Consider the following 12717-nt stretch of genomic DNA (forward strand, 5'->3'; position numbering starts at 1 on the left):
AAAAGGAAAGAAAAATGGCCCCTAATGTATGAAAATGTCCAATTATTTATTAAAGAAAAGCACTTTAAAACAATGCACCGTATAGAACGGGAAATTATATTCAATCTCTTGTAATAACCTATAATGGAATATAATCTGAAAAAATAACTGAATCGCTTTGCTGTATGCCTGAAACTAACACAATATTGTAAATCAACTATACTTCAATTAAAAAAACAACAAGAGCACACATATTATTTCTCACCTATCTGAGTGGCAAAATTTTTAAAGTGTGACAGCACATCCTGTAAAGAAAACTGTTGGAGAAAGACATTCTCATACTTTATTGATGGGAATGCAACCCAAAGAGAAGATCATTCTTTTGAAGGACACCTTGGCAGTATCCAACAGTATCCAGCAAAACTGTATCTGTACTTTTTGACCCAGCAATCCCAATTCAAGGAATTTACCTAGAAGATGTACTTCCAACAATGTGGAAAATACATCTCTAAGGATATTCAATGCCAAACCACCTAACACAAATCCAAATCCTACAGTAATTCCTTTCCAACGCCCTCTTCTTGAGATACCCCCATGGCTTCTATAGTGTGCCTTCTCCCTGGATGCAATGATAAATAAACTTAACTTGCTCAACTGCAAGTATGCTCCTGGTGGTATCTGGCTGAAAGGCAGTGACACTATACATAAGAGAGTAGTTGAATAAAAAATTTAACAGACAGTGCGTTCAGCATTTTACAAGATATATTTCATTTAATCTTCATGAAGATGGCCTAATCTGTGAGTAGCAGAGAAGAGAGATAAATCCAGATAAATAAAGCTTCACAGACCCACCACTCTCACCTCTACCACCTCCTTTCAACACACTCAAGATTTGTTTGTTGTCATAGTTCACCTCTGCTTCCATTTCAGAAGCACATACAGTCCTAGTAGGTGCCTTAGAAATCATCTCATCCAGCTCCATGATTTCTTGTCCCTTTCCTGGTCATCCTCTAGCAACCTTTACATGATGAAAACTGTCAACCAGTGAGAATCCCAGAGGAGTTTCATGCCAGAGTGTTTGTGAGGTCAACTGTATCCAGGGAGATCTAAGGCCCAGAGCTCTAATCTGAGCTACTCAAACTTTAATGAGCCCAGGTAGCTCCCAAGGATCTTGGGAAAAATGCGGATTCTAAATGAATAGATCTGAGATGGGCCTGAGGTGCTGCATTTCTAACAGGCTCCCAGGTGATGCCCAGGCTTCTGAAACTAAAGAATGGTGGGGTAAAGAATCAAGCTAAGAGTTTCCTGGTGAATAGTTCAGCTCCATAGTGCCATCTTTGACAGCCAGTGTGTCTCTGGGTCATATGGAAAGTGACTAAGAAAGAGCTGACTGTCATAGGGGATAGAGGCCAGGGCTTGCTTTTGGAGGCCCCCATGGAGTCAGGGAACTGGGCTCCACAAATTATGAATAGATCCTTGGTGGGAGTGAGGTGTATTTGGGCCAAACCGCCTGAGTGGTACTGGAAGAAAAGTGCTTAGGGTCAGAAACTGAAGTAGTCCTCTCTTGGACTGCTGGCTTTAGGGAGGCCCAGACCTAGCAGGACTCCCCACAATTTTTTTGCAGCATCCTGGGCAAATGGACTACAGGGAAGAGGACACTGAGCCAGTGCCACCTCAAAGAACCAAGCATTAGTGAGGATCATGTACCAGCTACTTCTAGGTTCTAGTCAATCGAGTGACTAATCAGTCCATTGCATTAGGAGCTTCAAAGGAGAGAAAGAAATAGAAAGAAAGAACCCATGGTAAATAAAATGGGCAATGCTATAAGAACTCAGTATTGTAATTCCAAATGGATCCTACAGATTATAATTTACAGCTAGGGGTTCAGAAGTTGGAGAAAGCTCTGAGGACTGTGGGGTTAAGAGAGAGAAAAGAAAGGAAACACATTGGACTTTGCAGTGTGGAATTCAGATAATCAGAAAGAATTTTTTATGTTGTTATAAGCATTTTACTTTTATAACAACATCATTTTAGAAGAGCTCTAATTTTATTTTCCCAGTTTGCCAAACAGAAAGATTTATAAGCAGTTGATTTGAAATAAGGGAGATTTTTTTAAATAGCAGAATGTATAAACTTGAGATTAATTAGGAGAAATTGGCATAATGCGTTGTCCTGGCTGTGTTTCCAACTTTTCATTGCCAAAGTGGAGAAGGTTCCTCTTTTTCTTAATGTTACACATGAGAGCTTAGAAAGTTGATAGCTCAAGGGAGGTCATGGAAAAGCTTTCATAGTTTAGAAATTGTAGGGTTCATTGTGTCCCTGAAACCGTATCTGAAGTATAATTTTTCCAGCCTACTTACATAAAAGATAACTTTCCAGCACACACACACACACACACAGCCTTGCTTAGCAGGGTACTACGAGCCTAGTTATTCAAGAGCGAGGGCTGGCATCCTTAGTCCACAGCCAGATATGACGGACCCCTTTCCTTCCTTAAGATGCCAGCACCTGGTGAGTACTTTTGGGTGGAAAGGAGGGAGAGGTCATACATTCTATTGTGCAAGGGCTGGTATACCATTTGTGCCTACGCAGCCCATTCCCTGAATGCCTAGCTTGTCTAGATTAGCAGATCTGCCCTCTGGGCAAAGGCAAGCACATCCAGAGGAAAAAGAACTGTAATAGGACTCACTCAACAAATAATATATGAATAATTTCTTTGAAAATAAAATCAGACTTTACAAATAAGAGTTAATCCCGCCCTAAACTCTCCCCGCAAGCCAGCACACACTACGCACTCCATGCTTCATTTCGTCTCATCTCCTTGGAGGCGATCTTAACAATAAGTCTGATGTTTAACCTTTCAGATTTTTTTCTAGGTGTTTATGCACATATGTCTGTCCATAAATGTATACAGATATAAATATACCCATTAATATATATATGTATACCCACAGTATTTATTTATTTATGTGGTTTTACACATATAAACTGATTCTGTACTTTTCATTCTGCAATTTTTTAATTGAAGTACAGCTGCTTTACAATGTTGTGTTCATTTCTGGTGTACAGCATAGTGATTCAGTTATACATATATTTATATTCTTCTACATAGTCTTTTTCATTATAGATTATTACAAGGTACTGTATATAGTTCCTTGTGCTATACAGTAGGACCTTGTTGTTTATCTATTTTATACATAGTAGTTAGTATCTGCAAATCCCAGATCCCCAGTTTATCACTCCCCCCACTGCCCGGTAACCATAAGTTTGTTTTCTCTGTCTGTGAGTCTGTTTCCGGTTTGTAAATAACTTCATTTGTATCATTTTTTTAAGATTCCACATGTAAGTGATATTGTATGGTATTTGTCTTTGTCTTACTTCACTTAGTATGCTAATCTCTAGATCCATCCATGTTGATGCAAATGGCATTACTTCATTCTTTTTTATGACTGAGTAATATTTCATTATATGTACCACAACTTCTTTATACAATCATCTGTTAATGGACGTTTAGGTTGCTTCCATGTCTTGGCTATTGTAAATAGTGCTGCTGTGAATATTGGGGTACGTGTATCTTTCCAAATTAGAGTTCCTTCTGGATATGTGCCCAGGAGTGGGATTGCTGGATCATATGGTAAGTCTATTTTTAGTTTTTTAAGGAATCTCCATACTGTTTTTCATAATGGCTTCACCAAACTACATTCCCACCAGCAGTGTAGGAGGGTTCCTTTTTCTCCACAGCCTCTCCAGCATTTATCTTTTGTGGACATTTTAATGATGGCCATCCTGAATGGTGTGAGGTGACACCTCATTGTAGTTTTGATTTGCATTTCTCTGATAATTAGTGATATTGAGCATTTTTTTCCCTGTGCCTATTGGCTATTTGTATGTCTTCATTGGAGAAATATTTGTATAGACCTGCCCATTTTTGGATTGGGCTGTTTGTTTTTTTCTTATTGAGTTGTGTGAGTTGCTTATATATTCTGGAAATCAAGCCCTTATCAGTCACTGTGGGTTCTGTTCGTTGTGAGTTTTGTCCAGCAAAAGTCTAACCGTGGAAGAATGAAATGACTAAAGACTTTGTCAAGTCAAGAGAGTGAGAGGGAGCCAGAGACCAACTCCCCGAGCTCCTCCAAAGCTCTTGTATTTATTGGCAATAATCAAAGAATCAAAGTAAAACATGTCATAAGAATGAGTAAGGGGCATGGTATATGTATAGGGATTCAGCTCAGCAGTTTCAGTTCGTGAAAAACAGAAACATTATAATCTTAATTTATACTTAGAGAGAAGGTTACAATATTTTAGGAGCCAGGGAGTACACAGTTGATAATACAAACGGTTATTTTAAACCTCAGTCATCAGCAAGGTTTACAGTGTTCCAAAAATTGATTATGAAAATCAGACCACCACAGAGCCTCCATACAATGATCAAAAATTGTCTAAGCATGCGAAGCAGCCCAGCTGTTCCCAGCTAAGGGCTAAGTCACAGTCTTCTGTGAGTGTCAGCTGCCTACTGTATCCACCTACACCTGATAAGCGAAGCATGTCCTGCTGGTTAGGGCGAGGGATGAATTATCGTTTTCCCGTAAGCACAAGCAGCCCTGAACCTATGACCTTGAACTAAGCAAAGCAAGCAAAGCATGTCTCTGCAAGGAGACAAATTGTAGCAGATTCCTGCTAGCAAAGCAGCTTTAAGGCAACTAAGTTAAATTCCATAGATAAGGTGGTGACTGGTATTGAGAGATCAGCCTTTTGTGCTTTTAGACATTTTGCTTTGAAGTAGCAGTATAAAGACAAACAGAGAAAGCTTTGATTTTGATTATACATTTCTTATGTGCTTACATAAAAGTGAGAATACATAAAGGTGACAATATGATTTGGTAAAAGCAATCATTGCAGTATCAAAATTTGTTAACCCAAGTTTGCGCTCCCACAAGTTGCATCATTGGCAAATATCTTCTCCCATTCCATAGGCTATCTTTTCATTTTGTTTATAGTTTCCTTTGCTGTGCAAATGCTTATAAGTTTAATTAGGTCCCAATTGTTTATTTTTGCTTTTATTTCCATTGCCTGGGTAGACTGCCCTAGGAGAACATCGCTAAGATTTTTGTCAGAGAATGTTTTGCCTATGTTTTCTCCTAGGAGGTTTATAGTGTTTTGTCTTATGTTTAAGTCATTAAGCCATTTTGAGTTTATTTTTGTGTATGGTGTGATGGAGTGTTCTAACTTCATTGATTTACATGCAGCTGTCCAGCTTTCCCAACACCACTTGCTGAAGTGATTATCTTTTCTCCATTGTGTATATTCTTGCCTCCTTTGTCAAAGATTAATTGACAGTAGATGTGTGGGTTTATTTCTGGACTCTCTATTCTGTTCCATTGATCCATATGTCTGTTTTTGTGCCAATACCATGCTGTCTTGATTACTGTAGTATTGTCTGAAGTCTGAGAGAGTTATTCCTCCAACTTCATTCTTTTTCTTCTGTATTGCTTTGGCAATTCTGGGTCTTTTGTGATTCCATATAAATTTTAGGATTATTTGTTCTAGTTCTGTGAGAAATGTCCTGGGTAATTTGATAGGGATTGCATTAAATCTGTAGATTGCCTTGGGCAGTATGTCTATTTTAACAATATTAATTCTTCCAATCCAAGAGCATGGGATATCATTCATTTATTTAAATCATCTTTAATTTCCTTAATCAGTCCTTAATAGTTCTCTACATATAAGCCTCTCACCTCCTTAGTCAGGTTTATTCCTAAGTATTTTATTTTATTTTTTGATGCAATTTTAAAAGGGGTTGTTTTCGTATTTTCTTTTTCTGAAATTTCATTGTTATTGTAAAGAAATGCAACAGATTTCTGTATGTTAATCTTGTGTCCTGCTACCTTGCTGAATTTATCAGCTCTAGCAGTTTTTGTGTGGAGTCTTTAAGGTTTTCTATATATGGTATCATGTCATCTGCATATAGTGATGATTTTACTTCTTCTCTTCCAGTTTGGATCCTTTTTATTTCTTTTAATTTTTTTATGGTTAACGGTTTTAAATTTTTATTTATTTATTTATTTATTTATTTATTTATTTATTTTTAGAGGAGGTTCTGGGGACTGAACCCAGGACCTTGTGCATACTTAGTATGTGATCTACCACCTGAGCTCTACCCTCCCCTGATACCTTTTATTTCTTTTTCTTGTCTGATTGCTATGGTTAGGACTTTCAACACTATGTCAAATAATGGTGAGAGTGAGCATCCTTGTCTTGTTCCAGATTTTAGCAGGAAAGCTTTCAATTTTTCCCCATCAGGTATTATGCTGGCTTTGGATTTGTCATAAACAGCTTTTACTAGATCCCTTCTGCAAATTTTAAAATCTTCATAATATGCCTATCCATATTATCACAAAGGAATCTAATTTTTTCTTTTTATTTACTGCAAAGTATTCTTCAGTATGGGTATGCTGTGGTTTATTTAGTCTTTCTCCCATTGATGGACATTTAGATTATTTCCAGTCTCACTGGTACAAGCCATGCTGCTAGAATATCCTTGACCATACTTCCTTGTACCCATATGCAAATGTTTTGGTTTTAATGGATATGTTAAATTGCTTTCCGAATTGCCTATGCCAAGATACACTCCCAATGGTGGGCTATAAGGGTAACTGCTCAACTTCCTACTTACACGGGCTATTATGAAAATTTAAAATATTTGCCAGTCTGATCAGTAAAAATTCATCTCAGTGCCAATTACTTGTATTTCTTTGATAACAGATGAAATTGAACATTTTTCCTTTGGTTTATTGGCAATTTTAATTTTCCTTGAATGCTGTTTTCACATGAATCTCCCATTTTTTATTCACTTAAATATTGTTTCCTGTTGCACAGTTAATATAATCAATCATTTATTTGGATTTATTCTTATTGTGTTACTTTGGGTTTTCTATTTCCTGTAGCCTCCTTTTATTTCTTTTTTTCTCCCCAGTGCTGATTTCTGTTGGGTTGATTCAGTTTTCTTTGTTCCATCTTTTTTCCCCTCCTGGTTTGAAAATCATTCTATTTTTCGATTGGTTACTCTTGATTTTTCATATCCACACATAAAGTTCTCCTTGCCTAGCAAAATCAAAAGGTTTTCTACATGTGGCTGTAAAAGAAATAGAATGACATGTTTTCCTTGCTTAACTGGTAGCTGAATATAGAAGTCAGATATAATAGATGGCTTTTCTCTCTTTGGAAATTTTTGTATTTGATACTTAATAACACTTAACGTGCAAAAAATAAATAAATAAAGGCAAATCAGTTTGTATTTACTCATCCCAAACAGGAAAAGACATTTTCTCTTCCTTCTGCTGTTTCCCTTTTCCCCAATTTCCCTGTTGATAATCATCCAGAATTCTAGTTCTAAATTGTTGGTTTAAACATTTTGGGCAATACTAACTTAGTCTTAAGCGGTAGGATTGGCTGATGACTTGGATAAGATTACTTTTTTTCATACTGCTTTTTCCTCTGGATTCCTTCAATTTGTTTCCTATGTAGGTGTATATCTTTAGCAGTTCTTTCAGTGAGAAGCTGTTGGTGCTAAATGTTCTTAAATGCTGAATGCTTAAAATGTGCCTTTGTTTCACTTATGTTTTTAACTGATACTGTAGCTGGGGTAGCATTCTAAAATGGCAGTTATTTTCCAATAGCTCTTTGAAGACATTGCCTCATCATCTTCTTATATATAGTATTGCTAATGAAATTTACAGTGAAAATCTGATTCTTATTTCATTAAACTCTATTTCTGCTATGGAAACTTCTAGCATTTTTTTTTCTTTAGTTTGATAGCTTTCTTCCCTCCTGAGGAATGCTTACCCGTTCATGAAACACTACCTTCTCCTTTCTCTCTGTTCTCTCTCTCTGAAATTCCTAGATGAAAGCTAACACCTCTTTACCAGGCTGTGTATTTCTTAACTTTTGCATCTTCTTTTTTTCTTTGTACGACTCTGTGAGACCCTCTCAACTTCATCCCCAGCTTGTGAATTCACACTTCAGTGTGTCCATTCTGTTTTTCAGACTATCTTTTGAGGATTTTCTAGTCAACAATTTGGGATTTAAGTTTCAAATTCTCTAACCGTTTCTTTTTCAAAATTCTTTGCTTTTCTTTTGCTTTATGTACTGAAGATTATTGCATGAACTTGTTTTAACTGATCTGTTGATCATATGTAAGATCTTCCATTTGCTCAGTTTATCTCTCACGGTAATGGCATTCCCTAGTCACTGGCACATCTTGATTGGGCACTAATTTTCTGGTTGAGGATTCTCCCACTTGACTTGTGATTGAGCAGAATTCCTATGTGGGTGTAAACTGTGTAGGTGTAGGTTACCTGTGGCTTTGGCTATTCTTATGGATTTTTAACAGTTTCTTTCTTTTGAGGGTTCATTGCTTGTTTCTGTCTTTTCCAGCACTCCCCTTTCATGATTTTAGGCCCACGCATAAAGTCACTAATTTATTTCCTATATCTGTTCTATCATTTATAAGGATACAGCATGGGGGGGAGTGACTTTCAAACTATTTTTATTGCATCATCTTAAATCCCTACATTACACTTAAAAAAAAAATCTCAGCAAAAGTTTTGTTCTTTACTCAGGAGAGTAGAGAATAGCAGACCTGGGCTCAGAGTAGGCATGCAGGTGTGCGTGTATGCGTGTGTGTGCACACATGTGTGCACATGCTATGACATTTGAACTTGTTTTACAATGTGTTGCAATATGTTTCAGTGCCGGTGCACTAAATAATTCTGTTGAATTTATAATAAATCAATTTGGAATCTCCTGTTTTAAAAAAAAGGAGCATTAATATCCATCCGGAAGACCTAATAGGAGTAAGTGACGATTCTAAATCTCAGGATAATCTGCTTGTTTCTTATGTGAATATTGTTGCTCAGTCCAACCTGAAGTAAAATTCACAGAGCTGGTTCAGATAACTCCCTGCTTATATCTCATTACAATCTGCACAAGAATAGAGACTCTGTCCTCTGAGGCCTGAGTTTAATGCTTGAACCACAGGGTGGATGCCTGATGAGAGATATCCGCTCCGCTGTGGCTGTAAATCTGGAGTACTTTGGCGAAAGGCCACAAGATGGTAACATGATGCTTCCAAAAGAGAATTAATTCTTTTGTAAACTGGGCCTGACTCAGCAGTTTTCTTCAATTAAAAAAAATTTTTTTAATATAAGAAAAAGATTTAAAAATTTTTTCTTTGTTGGATGTGAGAAATAGAGGTCATTTATCAATGTCTGTTCTTCTAAGCTTTGGAGGGGAGTCTTTAAAATTTTTTTGAGATATAATAGACATATAACATTATATTCATTTCAGGTGTACAACATAATGAATATTGCAAAATGATCGCCACAGTCGGTCAACTTAACATCCATCATCATACATAGTTAACAATTTTTTTCCTTGTGATGAGAACTTTCAAGATTTACCCTCTCAGTAACTCTCAAATATAAAATAAACACTTTGATTATTGTCACCATGCTGTACATACGTCCCTGTGACTTAGTTACTTTATAACTGGAAGTCTATACCTTTTGACTTCCTTCACCCATTTCTCATACCCCCCACCCTCGCCTCTGGCAGCCACCAATCTGTTCTTTGCATCTGTGAGCTCATTTTGAGGGGGAGGGTTTGTTCGGTTTTGGTTTTGTTTTTATATTCCACATTTAAGTGATATCATATGATATTTGTCTTTCTGGAGAAGAAACTTTATAACCCATCTGACACTATGGAGATAAAAACACCTGTGTTTCTATATCTCTCTCTTTTGTTGTGGTCTCTCGCTTCCTTTTCTTTCTTTCTTGATCTGTGAATACAGTGCTATCTTCTTCTCTTTTTCTTGTCTTCTCCTTTGCCATCTGGCCCACATTCTCATCTATTTAGTTTTCGTTTCTTCTCAGTTTCTGATGACATATGAATCAGGAAAACAAACTATACAAATGATTTGTTGTTTCAATTAATATAAATGTATTATATCTGTTTTCATTGCCAAGTCAGTGAGAAAGAATTTTTATCATTCCCTCACTTTAAAAACAAAAAAGACACGCACACACTCTGCCAAAAGTAATAGAATTCTTTTTTTAAAAAAACGTTTATTGGATTATAACGTACCTACAGAAAAGAGCACATATTGTAGCTGCACAGCTGAATTAGTTTCCACAACTGGAGCATGGCCATATAACCAGGACTCAGATTAAGAAACAGAACATGACCCACACCCCAGGAGCCCCTCTCCTGTCCCCATCCGGCTCCACCCAGACTTCTAATAGCATAGACTAATTGTAGCTATTTTTGTGCTTAGTATCAATGGGATGGAACGTCCTAGTTTCAGTTCTCTTGGGAGCTGACACTGAAACAAGGACTCTGGTGCAGGTAGTTTATTGAGGAGGGAGAGTGAACACTGGGCAGGGAGGGAGGAAGGGAGACAGGGCAAGGAAGGCAACAGCCAATAAAAGGCGTGTTAAGAATCAAGCTATCACAGTGGGTGACTGGAGCCTACTCCCACAGGGAATCTGGAAAATGCTGCAAAGCACACTCTTCTGAATTTTCTCGCTCCAGCGGGGAGGAGAGGGCTGGTTTATTCATATACCCAATTATTACTTGTCCCTCTAATGCTCCAGCATCCCATCTAAGATCTCACATTGCATTAAGTTGTTGGGCGTCTTTGATCTCCTTTAACCTGGGACGGTTCCTCAGTCTTTTTTTTTTTTTTTCTTTCTTTCTTTCTCTCTCTTTTTTTTTTTACCATTCATCACGTTGATACCTTTGGAAAGTACTGGCCAGTCATTTTGTAGAATGTCCCCATTCTACCAAATTTGGGTTTGTCGGTGCTACTCCCCACTTAAAGGTGCAGAAACTGAGGCACAGAGAAGGTGAATAACTTGCTCAAGGTCACACAGCTCACAAATAGGAAAGCCAGAGCTGGAATCCAGACCAAGTGGTTCCACGGTGCTGGTTCTTAACAACTAAGCAATGGTGAATTCTTTGACTACTTAATTGAACTATTTTATGTTACAAAGTGGTAGTACTGTTCTTACATGCAAAAAAAATTTTAAATCATTTTTGCATATATTAGAAAATGAATAATATTGATAAATTGATGAATATTTGTCACGAACCCAAACAGTGCACAGCTGGGTACTAAGTACTTAGAGTATAGAGTAATCATGGCTTTAGCACTAGACTGCAGTAGTTCACCATCTAATAAAGCACTGAGTGATCTAAATTCACCATATAGTATGATTCATAATACTACAAAGTCTGTTTGTTTCATTATTGCTTTTTTTTTTAAGAGGAGGTACTGGAGATTGAACCCAAGATTTTGTGCATGCTAAGCTTGTGCTCTACCACTTGAGCTATACCTTCCCCCTGTAATTTGGTTTATTTATTATTGGGGTTTTTTTGTCAGTTTGTTTTAGAATTAATGCTTAATATACCCAATAACTCAGTATTTTAATTTTAAAAATATGATATGTGGAAAAATAAAAACTATATGCAAAAACTTCACTTATGGGGAGAACAAACTTTTTTGTGCCTCAGTTTTCTCATCTGAAAAAAGGACAGTTGTCCCTAGTTGACAGGGTTATGTGCAATGAATGAGGTAATTAATGGCACACAGAGGTTTAGAAATGCTTGGCACATGGATAACGCTCAAGCAGTATGTATGTCCTTAACATAATAAAGGTCATGTGTGAAAAACCCACAGCTAAAATCATACTCAACGATGAAGGACCGAAAGGACTTCCCCACAAGATCAGGAACAAGACAAGGATGCCCACTCTTGCCACTTGTGTTCAACAATAGTAATGGAAATTCTAGACAGGGTAATTAGGCAATAGAAAGAAACAAAAGGCATCACCAATGGAAAGAAAGATGTAAAATTATCTGTTTGCAGATGACATCATCTTGTACATAGTGATGGGGCTCAGGATATGCTACCCCAAAATGTGGCACCATGGCATATGGAGGCTGAAGGATTTTGAGAAAACAGCAGAAGCAAGAAGGTCACTCTGACCTTTACCCCCTTGTCCTTCTCCCTGAAACATGTCACAAAACTCTCATTTATGCCCTTTCTATACCTGGAGAAAAGGAGCATCTTAATCTCTGAGGACCAAAGGATGTCAAGAAGAATCCTAACAAAGAGGTCTTGCCAAGTTGCCCCCAGTTTACTACAATTACCTCATACTCCTTAAACGGTCATGTTCCTCCCTGACTATTCACTCTTCATCAAACCTAGTATAAATATACTCAAGTCCAAGTGTTTCTCTGGGTATTTATTTCCTTACAAAATCTCCTGCATCACATAAAACTTATACTAAATAAATTTGTATGCTTTTTTCCTGTTAATCTGTTTTTGTCGGTTTAATTCAAACCCAGCAAGGAACCCTAAGAGGGTCAAGGAAAAACTTTTTCCTTCTCTCCAGTAGAAAACTGTAAGGATTGCACAAAATAATCATTAGGGTTAATAAACAAAGTTAGCAAAGTGGCAGGATACAAAATGAACACACATAAGTCAGTTGCATTTCTACATGCATCATAGACAATGAGCAATACAAAAGGAGATTAAGAAAACAACATGATTTACAATAACATCAAATAGAACAAAATACTTCAAAATAACTTTAACCAAAGACTTGTACATAAAAAAAACTGCAAAAGACTTGTATACTAAAAACTACCCCAAACTGTTGACAGAAATTACGGAAGCCA

The 12717-nt window shown here is 37.1% G+C and overlaps 1 protein-coding gene across 1 annotated transcript in view; it reads left to right on the top strand.

Moving 5' to 3' along the window:
• The first annotated feature begins 2359 nt into the window (after positions 1–2359).
• MSMB (microseminoprotein beta) overlaps positions 2360–12717 on the top strand; it is a 45986-nt gene continuing 35628 nt past the window's right edge. The window contains exon 1 of the mRNA XM_072971146.1: positions 2360–2490. Coding sequence (XP_072827247.1) covers positions 2452–2490 — 39 coding nt within the window. The 5' untranslated portion in view covers positions 2360–2451. The remainder of the gene's footprint in view (positions 2491–12717) is intronic.

The sequence above is a fragment of the Vicugna pacos genome, chromosome 11 (genome assembly GCF_048564905.1).
Source record: "Vicugna pacos chromosome 11, VicPac4, whole genome shotgun sequence".
Classification (NCBI taxonomy): domain Eukaryota; kingdom Metazoa; phylum Chordata; class Mammalia; order Artiodactyla; family Camelidae; genus Vicugna; species Vicugna pacos.